Raw genomic sequence first — 21433 nt, forward strand, 5'->3', positions numbered from 1 at the left:
TTCTTTTTTCTCTCATTTGGGTGGGGAATCCTGATTGCTCAGAAGTGTTCCAGGGTACACCCAGACTGCACCACGGTCGATACAACCAGCTACATCTGTTCAGTCATCTCTCACCAAAATGACTAGGAGGAGGAATGCCCAACAGAAGAAAAATACAGAGGATGGACCTTCTGCAACAGAGCTAACAGCTATCAACATAGACAATATGTCAGAAAGAGAATTCAGGCTAACAATTATCCAGGCAATAGCTAGGTTGGAGAAAGCCATGGATGACCAAATGGAACTGATTAGGGCCGAGCTGAAAGCGACCAGACAGGATCTTCACAATGTTAGGGCAGAGCTAAAAGCTACCAGGGCTGAGGTTCACAATGCTCTCAATGAGTTCCAATCTAATCTAAATTCTCTCAAAGCTAGGGTAACTGAGACAGAAGATAGATAGTGATCTGGAGGACAAACAGATAGAGAGAAAGGATCAAGAGGATCAAGAGGAAGCCTGGAACAAACAGCTTAGAAACCATGAAAATAGAATCAGGGAAATAAATGATGCCATGAAACGTTCCAACGTCAGAATTATTGGAATCCCTGAAGGGGAGGAGAAAGAAAGAAGTCTAGAAGATATAGTGGAACAAGTTCTTCATGAAAATTTTCCCAATCTCGTGAATGGAACCAGCGTTCATGTACTAGAGGCCGAATGGTCTCCACCCAAGATTATAGATTCCAGAAAAACATCAAGGCACCTGATAGTCAAATTGAGGAATCATAATTGTAGGTATAATCTCTTGAAAGCCGCTAGGACAAAGAGGCTCCTTACTTACAGAGGAAAGCCCATCAGAATAAGGTCAGACTTGTCCACAGAGACACCTGGCAAGCCAGAAAGGGCTGGCAAGATATATTTAGGGCACTAAATGAGAAGAACATGCAGCAAAGAATACTTTATCCAGCAAGACTGACATTCAAAGTGGATGGAGAGATAAAAAGTTTCCAAGACCAGCAAGGCTTAAAAGACTATGCAACCACCAAGCCGACACTGCAGGAAATATTAACGGGGGTTCTATAAAAGAGGAAAAACCCCAAGAATAGCATTGAACAGAAATATAGAGACAATCTACAGAAAGAAAGACTTCAAAGGTAACACGATGTCAATAAAAACGTATCTATCAATAATCACTCTCAATGTGAATGGCCTAAATGCGCCCATAAAATGGCACAGGGTTGCAGATTGGATAAAACGACAGGACCCATCCATAGATTGTCTACAAGAGACCCATTTTGAACCTAAGGATACACCCAGACTAAAAGTGAAGGGAGGGAAAAGCATTTTTCATGCCAATGGGCCTCAAAAGAAGGCTGGGGTAGCAATTCTCATATCAGATAAATTAGATTTTAAACTAAAGACTGTAGTCAGAGATACAGAAGGACACTACATAATTCTTAAAGGGACTATCCACCAAGATGATCTAAAAATTGTAAATATCTATGCCCCCAATATGGGAGCAGCCAATTACATAAGAAAACTGTTAATCAAGATAAAGAGTCATATTGATATGAATACATTAGTAGTAGGAGATCTTAATATGCCACTCTCATAAATAGACAGATCATTGAAGCAGAAAATCAATAAAGAAACAAGAGCATTGGGGCGCCTGGGTGGCTCAGTGGGTTGAGCCTCTGCCTTCAGCTCAGGTCATGATCTCAGGGTCCTGGGATCGAGCCCTGCATCGGGCTCTCTGCTCAGTGGGGAGCCTGCTTCCCCCCTCTCTCTGCCTGCCTCTCTGCCTCCTTGTGATCTCTCTCTCTCTCTCTCTCTCTTTCTCTGTGTCAAATAAATAAATAAAATCTTTAAAAAAAAAGAAAGAAAGAAACAAGAGCATTGAATGACACATTGGGCCAGAAGGACCTCATAGATATATACAGAATATTCCACCCTAAAACAACAGAATACTCATTCTTCTCAAGTGCACATGGAACCTTCTCAAGAATAGACCACATACTGGGTCACAAATCAGGGCTCAACCGATACCACAAGACTGAGATTATTCCCTGCATATTCTCAGATCACAATGCTTTGAAACTGGAGCTCAATCACAAGGAAAAGTTTGGAAGGAACTCAAACACCTGGAAGCTAAAGACCACCTTGCTTAAGAATGCTTGCATCAACCAGGAGATCAAAGAAGAAGTTAAACAATTCATGGAAACCAATGAGAATGAAGACACTTCAGCACAAAACCTATGGGATACAGCAAAGGCGGTCCTAAGGGGGAAATACATAGCCATCCAAGCCTCCCTCAAAAAAATTGAAAAATCCAGAACACAGCAGCTGTCTCTATACCTTAAAGAACTGGAGAATCAACAACAAATCAAACCAACTCCACACATAAGAAGGGAAATCATCAAGATTAGAGCTGAGATCAATGAGGTAGAAACCAGCAATACAGTAGAAGGTATCAATGAAACTAGAAGCTGGTTTTTGAAAGAATCAATAAGATCGATAAACCATTAGCCACACTAATCCAAAAGAAAAGAGAGAAAGCCCAAATTAATAAAATTATGAATGAAAAGGGAGAGATCACAACTAACACCAAGGAAGTAGAAACAATCATCAGAAGTTATGGGACGCCTGGGTGGCTCAGTTGGTTAAGCAGCTGCCTTCGGCTCAGGTCATGATCCCAGCGTCCTGGGATCGAGTCCCACATCGGGCTCCTTGCTCATCAGGGAGCCTGCTTCTCCCTCTGCCTCTGCCTGCCATTCTGTCTGCTTGTGCTTGCTCTCTCTCCCTCTCTCTCTCTGACAAATAAATAAATAAAATCTTTAAAAAAAAAAAGAAGAAGTTATTATCAGCACTTATATGCCAATAAGCTAAGCAACCTAGATGAAATGGATGCATTCCTGGAAAACTATAAACTCCCAAAATTGAACCAGGAAGAAATTGACAATCTAAATAGACTGATATCTAGTAACGAGATTGAAGCAGTGATCAAAAACCTCCCCAAAAACAAGAGCCCAGGACCTGACGGATTCCCTGGGGAATTCTACCAAACTTTCAAAGAAGAAATAACACCTATTCTCCTGAAGCTGTTTCAAAAAATTGAAGCAGAAGGAAAACTTCCAGACTCTTTCTATGAAACCAGCATTACCCTGATCCCCAAACCAGACAAAGACCCCACCAAAAAGGAGAATTTCAGACCAATATCACTGATGAATATGGATGCTAAGATTCTCAACAAGATCCTAGCAAACAGGATCCAACAGCACATTAAAAAGATTATCTACCATGACCAGGCGGGATTCATTTCTGGGCTACAAGGATGGTTCAACATTTGCAAATCAATCAATGTGATAGAACAAATTAATAAGAAAAGAGAGAAGAAAAAAAAAAAAGAAAAGAGAGAAGAACCACATGGTCCTCTCAATTGATGCAGAAAAAGCATTTGACAAAATCCAGCATCCGTTCCTGATTACAATGCTTCAAAGTATAGGGATAGAGGGAACATTCCTGAACTTCATCAAATCTACCTTTGAAAGACCCACAGCAAATATCATCCTCAATGGGAAAAAGCTTGCAGCCTTCCGTTGAGATCAGGAACACGACAAGGATGCCCACTCTCACCACTCTTGTTCAACATAGTATGAGAAGTCCTAGCAACAGCAATCAGACAACAAAGAGAAATAAAAGGTATCCAAATTGGCAATGAAGAAGTCAAACTCTCTCTCTTCGCAGATGACATGATTCTTTATATGGAAAACCCAAAAGACCCCACCCCCAAACTACTAGAACTCATACAGCAATTCAGTAACATGGCAGGATACAAAGTCAATGTACAGAAATCGGTGGCTTTCTTATACACTAACAATGAAAATACAGAAAGGGAAATGAGAGAATCGATTCCATTTACTATAGCACCAAGAACCATAAGATACCTGGGAATAAACCTAACCAAAGAGGTAAAGGATCTGTACTCGAGGAACTACAGAACACTCATGAAAGAAATTGAAGAAGACACAAAAAGATGGAAGACCATTCCATGCTCTTGGATCAGAAGAATAAACATTGTTAAAAGTCTATACTGCCTAGAGCAATCTATACTTTTAATGCTATTCCAATCAAAATTCCACCGGTATTCTTCAAAGAGCTGGAGCAAATAATCCAAAAATTTGTATGGAACCAGAAGAATCGCTAAGGAAATGTTGAAAAACAAAAATGAAACTGGGGGCATCACATTACCTGATTTCAAGCTTTACTACAAAGCTGTGATCACCAAGACAGCATGGTACTGGCATAAAAACAGACACATAGACCAGTGGAACAGAGTAGAGAGCCCAGATATGGACCCTCAACTCTATGGTTAGTTAATCTTCAACAAAACAGGACAAAATATACAGTGGAAAAAAGACAGTCTCTTCAATAAATGGTGCTGGGAAAACTGGGCAGCTATATGTAGAAGAATGAAACTCGACCATTCTCTTACACTGTACACAAAGATAAACTCAAAATGGATAAAAGACCTCAACGTGAGACAGGAATCCATCAGAATCCTAGAGGAGAACATAGGCAGTAATCTCTTCGATATCAGCCACAGCAACTTCTTTCAAGATAAATCTCCAAAGGCAAAGGAAACAAAAGCCAAAATAAACTTTTGGGACTTCATCAAAATCAAAAGCTTCTACACAGCAAAGGAAACAGTCAAGAAAACAAAGAGGCAACCCACGGAATGGGAGAAGATATTTGCAAATGACAGTACAGACAAAAGGTTGATATCCAGGATCTATAAAGAACTCCTCAAACTCAACACACACAAAACAGATAATCATATCAAAAGATGGGCAGAAGATATGAACAGACACTTCTCCAATGAAGACATACAAATGGCTATCAGACACATGAAAAAATGTTCATCATCACTAGCCATCAGGGAGATTCAAATTAAAACCACATTGAGATATCACCTTACATCAGTTAGAATGGCCAAAATTAGCAAGACAGGAAACAACATGTGTTGGAGGGGATGTGTAGAAAGGGGAACCCTCTTACGCTGTTGGTGGCAATGCAAGTTGGTGCAGCCTCTTTGGAGAACAGTGTGGAGATTCCTCAAGAAATTAAAAATAGAACTTCCCTATGACCCTGCAATTGCACTACTAGGTATTTACCCCAAAGATACAGATGTAGTGAAAAGAAGGGCCATCTGAACCCCAATGTTTATAGCAGCAATGGCCACGGTTGCCAAACTGTGGAAAGAACCAAGATGCCCTTCAACGGATGAATGGATAAGGAAGATGTGGTCCATATACACTATGGAGTATTATGCCTCCATCAGAAAGGATGAATACCCAACTTTTGTAGCAACATGGACAGGACTGGAAGAGATTATGCTGAGTGAAATAAGTCAAGCAGAGAGAGTCAATTATCATATGGTTTCACTTATTTGTGGAGCATAACAAATAGCATGGAGGACATGGGGAGTTAGAAGAAGGGAGTTGGGGGAAATTGGAAGGGGAGGTGAACAATGAGAGACTAAGGGCTCTGAAAACAATCTGAAGGGTTTGAAGAGGTGGGGGGGTGGGCTGTTGGGGGAACCAGGTGGTGGGTATTAGAGAGGGCACGGGTTGCATGGAGCACTGGGTGTGGTACACAAACAATGAATACTGTTATGCTGAAAATAAATTTTAAAAAATGATTAAAAAAAAAACTTCTCAAACTCAACACACACAAAACAGGTAATCACATCAAAAAATGGGCAGAAGACATGAACAGACACTTCTCCAATGAAGACATACAAGTGGCTATCATACACATGAAAAAATGTTCATCATCATTAACCATCATGGAGATTCAAATCAAAACCACATTGAGATACCACCTTACACCAGTTAGAATGGCCAAAATTAACAAGACAATAAACAACGTATGTTGGAGAGGATGTGGAAAAAGGGGAAGCCTCTTAAACTGTTGATAGGAATGCAAGTTGGTGCAGCCACTTGGAAAACAGTGTGGAGATTCCTTAAGAAATTAAAAATAGAGCTTCCCTATGTCCCTGCAATTTCACTACTGGGTATTTATCCCAAAGATACAGATGTAGTGAAAAGAAGGGCCATCTGTATCCCAATGTTAATAGCAGCAATGGCCACGGTAGCCAAACTGTGGAAAGAACCAAGATGCCCTTCACCAGACGAATGAATAAGGGGAAGACGTGGTCCTTATATACTATGGAGTATTACGTCTCCATCAGAAAGGATGAATACCCAACGTTTGTATCAACATGGACGGGACTGAAGAGATTATACTGAGTGAAATAAGTCAATCAGAGAGAGTAAATTATCATATAGTTTCACTTATTTGTGGAGCATAGGAAATAACATGGAGCACATTGGGTGAAGGGGAGGAGAAGTGAGTTGGGGGAAATCAGAGGGGGAGATGAACCATGAGAGACTGTGGACTCTGAGAAACAAACTGAGGGTTTGGGAGGGGAGGCGGGTGGAGGGTTGGGTGAGCCTGGTGGTGGGTATTAAGGAGGGCATGTATTGCATGGAGCACTAGGTATGGTGCATAAACAATGAATCTTGGAACACTGAAAAAAATTAAATTAAAAAAAAGAAGAAGAAGAAGACCATAGAGGAAGGGAGGGAAAATTGGGAAGAAATCAGAGAGGGAAACAAACCATGAGAGATTCTGGACACCAGGGGGAACAACCTGAGGATTGCAAAAAGGAGGGGAGTGGGGGAATGGGGGAAGCACTGGGTGTTAATCACAACTAATGAATCACTGAGCATTCTATCAAAATCTAATATACGTTGGCTAATTGAATTTAAATAAAAAAGATTGCAAATGTGAACATCCAGCAGTCTTCTTATGTGATAGACTTGCAACAATGCAATATGTACAAAGATCAATATTCTCACTGACCTATTTATTTCTGGAAATAGTTATTTTTCACTAAATTTTTGTTAACATGCAATGGCTTATTAACATCATTCAAAATTATCTCTTGAAAAAATTTTAAAACCTCTTTTATTCTTAGTACCGTTATGTATTTTTTTTTAAGATTTTATTTATTTATGTGACAGATCACAAATAGGCAGAGACGCAGGCAGAGAGAGAGGGGGAAGCAGGCTCCCTGCTGAGCAGAGAGCCTGATGCGGGACTCATTCCAGTACCCCGAGATCATGACCTGAGCCGAAGGCAGAGGCTTAACCCACTGAGCCATCCAGGCGCTCCAGTTATGTATTGATAGGTATAACCCACATAAACAAAATTATCCTTGGATATTAGTACTCACTAAATTGTAAAATTGTATAGATATCCTGAAAACAAAATGCTTGAGTCACTGATTCAGTGAGACAATATGACAAGACCACTTACTGCAGGAGAAGAGGGATCAGGACTAAGTCACAAATCCCTAGGCCTGTCTCTCAGGGTCCGGCGGGAGGGCGGTGTCTTCGGCCGGAAAGCCCCTTATTAACAGAGTCCGCATCTCCCCTGGTTTCACTTCCTCTCCGAACCTGTGTCAGGTCCTCCTGCCTGGATACTCATGAGACGACCCCAGTTCGCACTCTCATTGCCTATCGGGTTTCTAGAGAAGGCAATCGGTGGTCCTGGTATTTTCACTGGCGGCCAGGCGACTCGGCTTCTCCCCAGAACAGGTGGTTGCCAGTGATGCGTGTCCCAGCCCTCCTCCTGCTGCTGCTGCCGGGGGCGGGGGGCCCCTGGCCCTGACAGAGACCAGGACCGGTGAGTGAGGGAGAAACCGCCTCAGCGTGGGAGGAGGGAGGCGGCTGCCAGACCCAAGCACTGCTCCGCCGCCTGGCACTTGGAGCCCTTACCACATGACCTCACAGATGTTTTGCCCTACCCACCTCCCCCTTTCCGACGCGTGAACCCCTTGCCCTCTGCCCCTCCGGCCGCATCCACCTGGGATCGGACCCGGGTTGGGGGAGGGGTCGGACGAGGTCTGCCTCCCCGCGCCGCAGGCTCCCACTCCCTGAGGTATTTGTTCACTGTGGTGTCCCGGCCTGGCCGCGGGGAGCCCCGGTATTTGGAACGCAGCTACGTGGACGACACGCAGTTCGCGCAGTTTGACAGCGACTCTGCCAGTCTGAAGATGGAGCCGCGGGCACGGTGGGTGGAGCAGGAGGGGCTGGAGTATTGGGACCGGCAGACCCGGGACCCAGGACGTGCACACAGACATTCTGAGGGAGGCTGGGAGAAGTGGGCGGCTACTACAACCAGAGCGAGGCCGGTGAGCAACAGGGGCAGGAGACAGATCATGACCCCCATCCCCAGGGACGGCCGGACGGACGGCCGGGGTAGCTCCAAGTCTCCGTGTCGGAGCAAAATCCCGAGGCTGCGGGACACCGCCATGCCCCCAGCGGGGAAGAACCCTGGGGACTCTACTGGGTTTGGTTTTCAGTTTAGGTTTTAATGACAATAGGTCCTGGTGGGCCGGGGTCAGGGTTTCACACCTTCCAGAGTGATAGGCTGCGACGTGGGGCCTGATGGGCGCTTTCTGTGCCGGTACCTTCGTGATGCCTATGATGGCGTAGATCACATCACCCTGAATAAGGACCTGTGCTCCTGGACCGAGGCAGACTCCACCGCGCAGATCACCCGTCTGAAGTGGGAGGCGACTGGTGTGGCCCAGCGGTACTGGAACTACATGGAGGGCAGATGCATGGAGTGGCTCCACAGGCACCTGGAGAAGGGGAAGGAGATGCTGCTGCGCACAGGTACTAGGGCCTTCCTGATTTCCCCTCCCCTGGGGCTGGCTTCCCACCAGGAAGGGAAATGGACTCAATATCAGAACACCACCTTCCCACGGGTGAGGAGAGGGAGATCCACCTGTGTGTTCATGTTCCTACTAGAGAGTGACTCACCCAGAGGGCTGCTTTTCTCTAAAGGACAACTGAGGAATCCAGTCTCTCCTGGGGAGCAGTTGGAGACCATCCTTGAAATGGTCCCCTCCATCCTGGCAATCACCTTGTAAACCATGACTTTCCCTCTCAAGACTTGTACTCCACCTGAGAACATCCTTGGAGGTCTGACTCCAGGTTTTCTGAATCACTGATGGTCCCCCACAGTCAGGACCACTTTAGACCTGCACTCTCCTGTCCTGGAATCTCTCCCTGCTTCTAAAACATTATTTCAGATCCCTAAACCAATTGTCTTTTCCATCCTCAGGTTGGTCACAAGTGCTGCTTTGTGACCCATGAAGGTAACCCAAAGTGTAGATTTTCTGATTCTTCTTCCCCAGAACCCCCCAACACACATGTGACCCGCCACCCCATCTCTGACCATGATGTCACCCTGAGGTGTTGGGCCCTGGGCTTCTACCCTGTGGAGATCACTCTGACCTGGCAGCATAATGAGGAGGACCTGACCCAGGACACAGAGCTTGTGGAGACCAAGCCCACAGGGGATGGAAACTTCCGCGGTGTTAGGGTCCGTAATCAAAGGAGCGAGAGTGATACAAAGTGAAGGTCAAGCAAAGCTTTATTTCGCACCAAGCATCGAGAATCAAACTGACCGGTCAGGGCCGTCTCTTGCAAAGAGGCGACCCCTCCCAGCCTCACAGACTAACTTTTATAGAGGTAGTTTAGCCGGGCTATACATAGGTGGCCAATGAGATTGCAATGCACAGAGAAAACTGCACAGTCATGTTAGGTCACACACAGGCGGCCAATTGAATTACAATTCACCCTAGTAGATATATGCCTGCCCCACTGATTGGATGTCTCTACCTGGCCTGACCCGCCCTTGTAGAGGGAGGGGCAGGGTCAATCTAAGTTTACTGCATAGGGTCAATCTAAGTTTACTGCATAAACAACAAAATGGCTCCCTCTGATTAAGTAGGCCCTTACAGGCGGCTGTAGTGGTGCCTTCTGGAGAGGAGCAGAGATACATGTGCCATGTGCAGCACAAGGGGATGCCCCAGCCCATCACCTTGAGATGGGGTAAGGAGGGATTTGGGGTTGGAACCCCTTCTCCAAGAAAGTAGCTCTTCTGCAAAACATCCTCGAGGTCATGACTCAAACCTGAGGTCTAGGTCCCTCACCTTCCCTTCCCAGAGCCGCCACCTGAGCCTACCATCCCCATCATGGGCACCATTGCTGCCCTGGTTCTTGTGGTCACTGGAGCTGTGGTGGGAACTGTGATGTGAAGGAAGAAGCACTCAGGAAAGGGAGTGGGAGGGGAATTTGAGTTTTCTTGTCCCACTGAGAGGTTTCAAGCCCCAGGTAGAAATTTGTCCTGCCTTGTTAATGAGAGGTACCATCCACATACCTGTACTTGGCCACTCTGGAGCCAATTGCTAACATTAACTCTTTAGTAAAGACTTGTGTAAATGAAGGACAAATTTTCCACCTTTATATTAAATAATATTATATTAAATAATATAAATTATTTCACCTTTATATTCCTCCGTTGGAGACCTGATCCCCAGCAGTTGAAGGTCAGGGGCAATTCCCTGATGTAGATAGACCTCCAGAAGTTTGGTCCAGTGCCCCTACAATATCCTTTCTTTGTGTTTTCCAATACAGCCATGTCTTTAGTTAACAGTTCTGGAAACTTCATTTTGGTACAGTACTAGGATTGTTAGGGTCCGTGATCAAAGGAATGAGACTGATATAAAACGAGAATCAAACAAAGCTTTATTTCACGCCAAGCATCAAAAATCAAACTGACCGGTCAGGGCTGTCTCTTACGAAAAGACGACAACGACGATTCCGACGAGGTCATTCCCAAGAAGGCCGCTCCGGACGAGGCTGCTCCGCACGAGGCTGCTCCGCAGATGAGGCCGCTCCCTGGTTGGAGCCACTCCCAAGAAGGCCGCTGCTGGTGAGGTCGCTCCCCGGACAGGGCCACTCCCAAGAAGAGGCCACTCTGGAGGAAGCCACTCCCAGGACGAGGCCGCTCCCAATGATGAAGAGGCGATGACGACAGCGACGATGACAAGGAGACAACACCGATGACACAGATGAGCAGAGCTCCCCATGACGCCACTCTGACAAGGCTGCTCCCCAGAGGAGGCCACCGCTCTGGACGAGGCCACTCACCGACGAGGCCATTCCCCAGTCGAGGCCGCTGCTAATGAGGTGGCTCCCTGGACAGGGCTGCTCCCCGGACAAGGCTGCTCTGGCAAGGCCGCTCCCCAGACAGGGCTGCTCCCCGGACAAGGCTGCTCTGGCGAGGCCGCTCCACAGACAAGGCTGCTCCAGCGAGGCCGCTCTGGAGGGAGCCTCTTCCCTGATGATGCTGCTCCCGCAGGGCCGCTCACCAAGGAGGCCTCTTCCCAGACGAAGCCGCTCCCCGGAATGACACAGCTCTGGCGAGGCAGCGGCTCAGGGTTCACGGCGAGGTTGCTGGCGTCTAGGCCGTTCCCTGCGGCACCGCTGCCGAGGGTCGTGGTGTGTGGGCAGGGCCACTGGCATCGGGGCTGCTGGTGTCTTGGTGCCGCAGGCTTCTCGGGGCCGCTGGCGGCGCAGGACCGCTGGCGGCGCTTATAGCTCTTAGAAGAGCTGTTACAGCCCCTATAGCTCTTACAAGAGCTGTTACAGCTCTTCTTCTGCTCCCGCCGACTCTTCTCTCTGCTGCTCCCTCGGACTCTTCTTCTTCTGCTTCTTCTTCTTCTGACAGCTCTCCTTCTTCTCCCTTCCACAGCCTCGCAGACCAACCTTTATGGGGGTGGTTGAGCCCTGCCCCTACACAGGCGGCCAACTGAATCCCAATTCACCCCAGTGGATATACGTGCGCTCCACCAATTGGACATCTCCACCCGGACTGCCCCGCCCCTACATCCGGGGTCCACAAGCCAGTTCCTCTGGGAGGAGCAGGCCCTTATGGGATATTTCTCTGGATACCATAACCAGTCTTCTTCCTGGCCTCTGACCTGATGTGGAAAAGAAGGGAGCTATTCTTGAGATTCTTGAGACCCTGGGATAGTGTAGACAAGACCCCACGGGGAGCTCACCTACCCCATATCTCCTCATTTAGTCTCATCTCCTGTGGGCCCTGACCACATCCTGTTTGTTCTATCCCAGACAATGACAAACTGACCTTTGCTCTCTTCCCTGATCTGCTTTCCTGCTCTAGCAGAGATGGGACTGGGTCATCTCCATCCCTGTCTTTCCTTCATGTTTGGCTGAGAAGTAATATTTTACTTCTCTATTGAAAATCTAGATACAGGGGCACCTGGGTGGCTCAGTCATTAGGCATCTGCCTTTGGCTCAGGTCATGATCCCAGGGTCCTAGGATTGAGCCCCCCATCAGGATCTCTGCTTGGCAGGAAGCCTGTTTCTCCCTCTCCCACTCCCCTTGCTTGTGTTCCTGCTCTTGCTGTCTGTCAAATAAATAAATAAAATCTTTTTTAAAAAGATTAAGAAAAAGAAAATCTGGATATGAATTTGTGTTTTCTATTCTTGTCATATAGGACTGATACGGTAATAAAGGAGAAGACTCCTAAAGTTGAGATAGGAAATAAATGGAAGCAGAGAAACTTCCAGATGCCTGATTGCTGTGCTGTCTGTTGTAGGTGGGACAGGAGAGGCTGAGTAGCCAAGTGTGGACAGAACCGTGCCTGGTTAGTACTCAGTGCATTGTGAGCTTTAACATGGTCACTCCTCAGCTAAGTCATCTTTGCTATTCCCTGGTCCCTTCAGTGGAAACTTATTCCACCAGGACCTATGATCACAGGGACTCAGACATCACCTGTCTCTAGGACTACGGGCATCAAAAGCTGCCTTGACCAGGTCAGGCTAGGCTCCAGCTTGGATTAGATCCTCACCCCCAGTTTTGGGTGTTGTTTTTTTTCCTTTGTTTATATAGAGAATTGGGTCTCTTCTTATTCTTGTGTACAAGTTCTGGTCTCATATGCCTCTGGTATCCCCAGTCTGTGACCATCACAGGGGTCCTATGGCCTCTCATTGTTTCCACAAAGCCCATTGAGCCCTTACACACAGGAGTCTCTGTGGCATTGCAAGATGAATTTTCAGACCCATCCATCTCTTCTCCTTCTACAGCTATTCTGGGTCATTCTGCATCTTCCACCATCTTTTTTAAAAAGCAGATTCTGGAGTTAGAGATAGAATCTGATCATTTCGCATCCTTATTAAATTTCTGTCTGTCTTCTCTGCTCACCTACCTGACCCCCTGCCCCTTAGGTCTAGTGATCTTCATTCTGTTTCCAATCCTATTCATAAAGTTATAAAGCAGTGTCTGATTTGAATTCACATTTCTCTGGAATATATAACCCATAAGCCTAAGGACAATTTTTTTTTGGAAGATTTTATTTATTTGACAGAGATCACAAGTAGTCAGAGAGGCAGGCAGTGGGGGTGGGGAAGCAGGCTCCCTGCCGAGCAGAGAACCCAATATGGGGCTCAATCCCAGGACCCTGGGACCATGACCTGAGCCGAAGGCAGAGACTTTAACCCACTGAGCCACCCAGGTGCCCCTAAGTACAACTTTTCTGAATGGAGAACTGTAATTGTTTCCTGTGCTGTGCAGGAGGGATGGTGTGGAATAGAGGCAATTCTGGTGGAGCAGGGAGACCAACAATGGGGAGAAAAGTGGTAGCTGCCATGAATAGCTGTGGCCTGAGGCTCATCTAGAAGAGAGAGGTACTCCATGCAGATCATTCATTCAACTGATAACTGTCAGATACAGGAAAATTTTAAGATCTAGGACACCTCAGTGAAAAAAACAGAAAAAAATCTGCCCACCTTGTGAGGCATATGTTCTGGAGTAAGGGGCAGACTCTATGCTAATAAACAAGGGAAATGTGTATGTTAGGTGTTGGGAAGTATGTGTAGAAGGCGATCCAGAGAGGCACCTATGATGGGAAGGGGAAGATGGCTACTTTACTACAGTAATCAGAATGAGCCTCACCAAGGTGCCTTTGAGAGATCTGAAGGACATGAAGGAACTGTGTAAGAGGATGTCTGGGGGGAGTTCTTTTCAGGCAGGGAACCACCAGTGCACAGGCACTAGGGCAGGAGCATGTCCTGTGTTAAGGAAGGGCAAGGAGGCCACTGTGGCTGGAACAGAGAGCAGCTGAAATAACATCAGATGTCCAGGCCTTAGGGTATTAGAAGGGTTTGAGTTTTCTCTGCATAACGTGCAGTTACGAGATGGTTTTAAAGAGACAACCCACCTAGTACCACCTCTCCTTAGAAGCCTCTGTTTGCTGCTGTGTAGAATTGAGAGATACAAGGGCAAGCAACCAGTATATAATCTGTAGGAAACTGGTAGTGTCCCAGGAGGGGGATGTTGGCTGTATATCTGGGGTGTGAGGAGGGAAGGTAGTAGAAATGACTGGGCTCTGGATATATTTAAAGATGGACTTTGCAGCATTTCCTAATGGATTAATTCTAGGGAGAAAGAGAATGAGGAATCAAGGAGAGCATCCAATATTTCACACTGCAGTGCCTTCATTGGAAAGGGGGAATCTCTGGAAGTAGCACATTTGAGTAAGCAGCATCACAAGCATCCAATTTATGAAATGATTAATCTGAGATGTCTACTAGAAATGCAAGCATGGAGCACCTGGGTGGCTCAGTTGGTTAAGCATCCGACTCTTGATTTTGACTCAGGTCATGATCTTGAGGTCATGCCATCAAGGCCCGCATCAGACCACCCTCTCCCGACTCAGGAGGGAGTCACTTGGGATTCTCTCTCCCTTTCCATCTGCCCCTCTCCCCTGTCTCTAAAATAAATAAATCTTAAAAAAAAAAAAATGCAAGTGAGAGTGACAGGTGGATATAGAGTTCAGGGTAGGAGAAATATCTGGGTTGGAGAAATAGATGTGAGAGGTCATGCCATATAAACCACATTTAAAGCCTTTACAAGAGATGACATCCCTAAAGGGGTGACAGCCACAGAAAAAAAGAAGAACAGTACAGAACCCTGAACTCCTCAGGGTTAAACAAGCTGATGAGAGCGCACACCTAGAGTGTACTGCATAGTTCGGTTCTGCACCTAGAAAACACATAGACCAAGGAGGCCCAACTTTTAGTGTATACAAGAATTTCCTGGACTATGAAGAGCTAGACAGGCTGGAGTAGAGCATGAGATTCTAAAATTTATAACAAGGCTGGTGTTGCTCCTGCTGTTCTTCAGATCCCACACTGAGTAGTGAGCACAGGAAGCAGGATTCCTACATGGCCATGCATCAGCCTCCCCTGTAAGGCTGCTTAAGTAAGTGATTCCTGAGCCCACACCCAACATTCCAAGATGGTAGGTCTGGGGAGAGGCCTGAGTATTTTGTAACAAAAACACAAGCAATTCTGGGGCTTTGCCAGAGAGGGAAGAAGCACTGAAGTCCTTGATGGAGCACTCAGTGTGGGGAAGGGTCTTACGTACACATTTTTTTTTAAGATTTTATTTATCTATTTATTTGACAAAGAGAGAGATCACAAGTGGACAGAGAGGCAGGCAGAGAATGGGGGGGGGGGGGGGAGCAGGCTCCCTGCTGAGCAGAGAGCCTGATGCGGGGCTTGATTCCAGGACCATGAGATCATGACCTGAGCCAAAGGCAGACACTTAACCGACTGAGCCACCCAGGCACCCCTTACATACACATTTAAATAGTCTTTTTGTAGGAAGAAAAATGCAAGATATGCTGTGAGAAACGTATTTTCTCTCCCATGGAGCAAAACCAGATGAAAGATTTAGGAAGCGGTTATCAGCTCAACATAAAGAAAAACTTATTCATCCCTAAGAGTAGACCTTAAATGTTCCCACACACCCCCCAAAAAAGAAGAAGAAGATATAAAAGTTACTGGGTATCATGATGCAGGTGTTAGCCAAGGCTATCATTTGCAGTACATAAATGAATCAACAGGTTGTACACTTAAACCCATGTTACATGTCAATTATTTCTCAATAAAACTGGAAAAAATTTCTGAATCCCTGCTCTCTTGAAAATATTCCTTCATGGATTTCTTGTTCCTTGTTTTGAACAGATTCCAGGTTGCTTTAACTGAAACTACATATATTTATAGAGAAACATATATCTTTTTAAATTATAAATACATAATACAAAAATATAAAGTATGCATAATATAAATATTAAAGCATAACTTAAAATACATGAAATATATAAATTATATAAGTAGGAAAATATGTACTATGGATAGAGAGTACTAGGCCTCATTTTATTTCAGGGAAAGCCACAGAAGAGGCCCAAGGCTGCACAGGCAGGAACAGAATCCATCATCGCACCCCAGGTCAAGGCCCAAAGAGGAACCACTGCCCCACTGCTGGGCACAGGTCCCACGGTTCACACCACCACACCTTGAGACCAGGACTCCTGTCACTGCTGCTCCTGGCAGCAGGATGACATGATGGCCACTCACACCACCTGTGCCAAATGCCTGCAGCACTGTCCTGTCTTCTCCATCACCCATCCTGAGTCAGAGTCTGGCATGTGGTCCACTGACTGGTGGAGCCTCAGGCCTGGCCCCCTGCAACTATGTGTGACAACCCGACTCTGATCTGGATTCCTGGGGAGTGATCACCAACATCCTCGGACTTGAACTCTTCTTTTGGTCTGATCTCTGCATTCCTAGCCACAGGCCTGTGAAAGACCACACATTCAGGTGGTTCCCAAAATTACCCCTGCTGTAGGCAGATCCCAAGATAGCCCCAGTGGTCCTATCCTCCGGTATCATGCCCTTGTGTAATAATACCCACTTTGGGAACAGAAGGGACATAGTGACTTGCTGGTGACACAGAATAGAGTGAAGTCATGCAGTGAGTATCTGGAATCACCAGGACACAAGATATGAGGGTCTGGGGTCCACAGTCTCAAGGTGGGCCATCCAAGCCAGCCTGGATAAGTGCAGATTTCTGATAGAATCCAATGACAAATGACCCTGCGTTCCTTTTCCCTCTGAGGAGTTTCTTCTCTAGATCTCAGCCCCCACAGCCACTGCCCTCAGACAGGAGGGGGAGGAGGAAAGGTCACCAGCAGGGATTCTCATCCTGGCTGCAGTCAACAAAGGAATTCTGTAAAAAGTACAGGAAGGGAAGAGAAGAAACACAGGCCCCCAAATGTAACAGCTGGTGAATTCATGCACGCCCCCAGGGCAGCCCTGTGGCTACAAAGATGAGAAGAAAACAGTTTTCAGTCTCCCTGTGCTGCCCCTGGGGCCCAGCTCTCCCTTCAACACAGACAGTGTTCCAGGGAGCCCCCAGTGCTGCCCCCCCGTGTATCCGTCTCTGCTCATCTCCAGACCAGACCACCACGGCCACCCCCTCCAGGAAGCCCTCCCCTCTCCATATGCATTAGTTCAGTCGTGTACAATAGAAATCCAGCTAACAGTGGTGTCGACCAGACAGCAGCTTGTGTGTGTCCCATGAGTGAGGTGAGACGTCCAGGGCTGTAGGGTCGCTCTGCACCACGGGGCTGTCCAGACACACTGGTGACAATGACCCTGGGAAGTTTCCTTATTAGAACTAGGACCCCTAGGACCATAGTCCGTGGTCTGTGAGCAGGGCAAGGAGAGCAGAAGAACAGGAAGTTTCCATCCTTTTACGGCAACACCTACTACCTCATTCTGCGTCACCATAGCTGGAATGTAGTCACACAGACTAAAGTAGCCTCAGGGGAGGCTGGTGAATGAATGAGGCTATTTTTAATCTGAGTGACAATGTGCTCCATGAAACTCTGTCACTATGAAATGACTATGATTTTTGCTTCACTGATAGTTTTAAAAATTACCAGCAACAGAATGGTCATTATCAAATCTTGAGCCAGATTTCATGTAAATAGTGAGATAGTCTCACAATATAATATTAATAGAGAACAAAGATGCAGATAGAATACTTGGTAAAATACCACCTGCTGCAGTTGGTTGGGCATCGGCCTTCAGCTGAGGTCATGATCCTAGAGTCCTGGGATCAAGCCCCACATCCGGCTCCCTACTCCAGGGAGCTTACTTCTCCCTTTCCCCTGCCCCAATCATGCTCTAGCTCTCTCTCAAATAGATAAATAAAATATTTTTAAAAAAAGAAAAACCTGCTAAAATGGAAATCTCTCCCTTTAATACTGTTGAAACTGGTTAACAGCTGTTATGTCCGGGGAAAGAGTTTGGAAGAATTATGGATGGGACAGAGGATGAAATTTACTTTTCACTCTATACTTTCATGTTATGTGAATTTTTCAAACATTGTGCATAATCAGTTGAAAAAAACTTTGAATTGCCAAAGAAAGCCCCACTTCCATTTAGCAGACACATATTGGGCAGTAATAGATGTTAGGCTCCCTGCTAGGCTCAGTGAGAGAAACATGAAGGAATTCAGAGTCAGGTATATAACCTGGTAAATGCAACTATTATAATGAGTTTTGGGGAAACAGCCTCCACACAGAAGCTGAGTGCCTACTGTGGGCCAGGTGTTGTACCAAATGCTAGGGACATAAGAAGATACAGGTATACACCTATGTGACCTACCTGTCTCATGCGATGAGGTTCTATACCAACTCCTGACTCTACAGGAATCCTACTACTATCTTGTCCCTGTGTGGGAAGAAGCTGAGATTAGAAAGAGAACCTTTGCCCATTTGGTCCAAAAATTAGTGGAAAGGTTAAGTTAGAGGACAGTGACTTTTTAATGTAACTGACTCATCAATACAAGAGAAAAATCACTAAGAAATAACCTGGATGAAAGGAAAGAAACCAACAAAGTAGAATCACAAGAAGGGACTGCAGGATACTGTCTGAGGAACTGGTAGAAATAGTGGGAGATCGGAATTCCCATGGCAACAGGACACAGGAAAGCAAAAAAAAAATGGTTCCAAACTGAACTAGTTATGATGCTTTCCTAGAGATTTATTTTTTTTTTAAAGATTTTATTATTTATTTGACAGAGAGAGATCACAAGCGGGCAGAGAGGCAAGCAGAGAGAGAGAGAGGAAGAAGCAGGCTCCCTGCAGAGGGGAAAGCCCGATGCGGGACTCGATCCCAGGACCCTGAGACCATGACCTGAGCCGAAGGCAGAGGCTTAACCACTGAGCCACCCAGGTGCCCCGCTTTCCTAGAGATTTAGAAGGTCTGACAAGGGAAGGTGGAAATACTCAGGGAGGGCGATCTCTCCATAAAGCTGAGACAGATCTTTCCAAGTGAAAGCCATGATTCCTGTATCTAGGACCCTGCTTGGATAACACAGCTTAGCTCTGCAAATCATCTGGTCCAATATCAAACCCAGAGTTGATAATTATCTTGTTCAGTGATTGTGCACCCTCTGTATGAGCATGTGCAGTGCAGAGACCTTGCTACCCTCCATTCCTGTCATCTGTCACCTGGAACATCCCCGCGCAGACAGATTCTATAGTAAGGCCAATGGTCCCCAATTCCTGTGGAATCTCCTCCTACTGAGTGTGGGCAGACCCGGAATATATTCCAACCAATAAAATGTGGCAGTGGTGATCTTGGAATATATATAATCATGACTTCCATTTTGCCAGCTGACTTTCTACTATCTTCTCCACTTGCTAGCTTTGCTAAAGCAAGTAGCTGTGTTAGAAAGACCAGCTGTGTTAGAAAGAAACTAAGCCAACATCCTGCCTACATCTAGCAAGACACTGAGCCTCCAGTCTACCGGCTCACAAGGTACTCAGTCCTCCCCATAAGGCAGTCCTTCTCTTTCTTGAGGACAGACATCCTTTTTTTTTTTCTTTTTATCCATACAAATTCCATTTAGTTAACATACAGTGTATTATAAGTCTCAGGGGTAGAACTTAGTGATTCATCAGTGGCATATAACACCCAGTACTCATTACTTCAAGTGCCCTCCTTAAAGCCCATCACCCAGTTATCCCATCCCCCCATCCACCTTCCCTCCAGTTACCCTCAGTTTGTTTCCTATAGTTAAGAATCTCTTATGGTTTGCTCCCTCTGTATTTTTATCTTATTTTTCCTTCCCTTTCCTTTGTTCATCTGTTTTATTTTCTCTTTACAACATGAAGTCAAGTTCCTACCATCCTACTTGCGCTTTCCTCTCACTCCATCAGGGAGACTCCAGGAGGGAGCAAAGGCAGGGTGAGAGGAAGTGCCATGAGCAAGAAAGAGGCTAAGCTTTGTCTCACCTCTCACCTTGGAGAGCAGGTACAATCAGGAAGTCAGTTGGAAGAATTGCAGGGTGCAAAACTGTAACTTTTAGAAGTCTGCTACAGTGGTCTAAGTCCCTGACTTAAAGCTGCTCAGGTGGCAAGGTGGGACAGAATCCCAGGTGTGACAGGGTGGTCTCAGGATCCCTGAGGTCACAAGAAGAACGGGGATGCCTGAGTGTGGCAGGTTCCCAGGAATAAGAATGGGAAGCCGGCCGAAAACAACAAGTCTAGGTGCCAGTTTTCTGCTCTGTGTTGCCGTAAACTGTGAGCTGCAACACCATCGTGCATCCACTCTCCAGGCAGGGGCCCAGCAAAAGGCAGAAACATGGCGAGAAGCCCTCCCATCCCCCACAGGAAGGAACAGTGCAAGTCCATGTAGCAGGAGTCTGTAAATTTAGTGACTTGAAATAGCGTGCCTGAGATAAAAACACTCTGTCACATGCTGGGTGAACACAGAGTTCTGACAGAAACCAGGGAGACAGGAGTGATTGATTGCTTTTCTGTGAAGGCTCACTGAAGAGTGGGGGACACAACTCAGCTCAAGGGCTATGGAAATTCCATAAAGCAAAATAATATCCATGCAAATGGGGTCCCAGAAGATGAGGCGTGGGAGGAAGGGGCAGCTGAAGTACCAACACTTATATCAGACAAACAAGGTTTTGGGGTTTTGTTTTTTTTTTTTTTAAGATTTTATTTATTTATTTATTTATTTGACAGAGAGAGAGAGAGAGACAGTGAGAGAAGGAACACAAGCAGGGGGAGTGGGAGAGGGAGAAGCAGGCCTCCCGCCATTTTCATCCTGCACATGGGTGCCAAAAGCCTTCAGGGAGCAAAACAGTGCCACCTAGTGGAATCCGGAGCCACTCAGACTGAGCCCAGCCTCCTGGCAAAAGCAGCACATTTGCAAGGGCAAGTACATCTAAGAATCAGCGCCACACAACTGGCTTGCACCATGTTTATGGATCATAGAAGGCTACAAAGATTCAGCTCTTGGGGAAAACAGTTTATACGTATAGCATTGTTTTTCTAGCCTTTAGGCTTTCAGTATTATTTTTTGTTATGTTACTATTTTTTCAAATTTTTTTGTTTTTAAATTTTTATATCACATGATATATATATTTAGTTTTTGTTTCCTTTGGTTGAATTTTATTTTACTTCATTTTTATGTGTATAGAGGTTTTTCTACTTTCTTATCTTGGAATCTCGTTTCTTTTAACAAGTAAAACAAAACAACCCAGGATCTAATTTTTTGTTTTGTTTTTTTGTTGGTTTTTCTTTTGTTTCAGTTTGGTTTGGATTTTGTTGTGGTTTTTTTTTCCATTGTCATTGTTGTTCTT

General features: G+C 45.8%; 2 protein-coding genes across 2 annotated transcripts in view; both read left to right on the plus strand.

Annotated features, from left to right (window-relative positions):
• LOC125101548 (uncharacterized) overlaps positions 1-8450 on the plus strand; it is a 28219-nt gene extending 19769 nt beyond the window's left edge. Inside the window, exon 3 of the mRNA XM_047731964.1 lies at positions 7749-8450. Within this exon, the coding sequence (XP_047587920.1) occupies positions 7749-8414 (666 nt within the window). The 3' untranslated portion in view covers positions 8415-8450. The remainder of the gene's footprint in view (positions 1-7748) is intronic.
• LOC125101549 (class I histocompatibility antigen, Gogo-OKO alpha chain-like) lies at positions 8424-11493 on the plus strand (the record flags this gene model as incomplete). The annotated part of the gene is made up of 4 exons (XM_047731965.1): positions 8424-8718; positions 9243-9422; positions 10699-10794; positions 11255-11493. Coding segments are annotated over 4 exons (810 nt in total), but the record flags the coding sequence as incomplete, so codon positions are not given.
• Between the last annotated feature and the right edge of the window lie 9940 nt (positions 11494-21433).

Source organism: Lutra lutra, chromosome 6 (assembly GCF_902655055.1).
Source record: "Lutra lutra chromosome 6, mLutLut1.2, whole genome shotgun sequence".
NCBI lineage: Eukaryota > Metazoa > Chordata > Mammalia > Carnivora > Mustelidae > Lutra > Lutra lutra.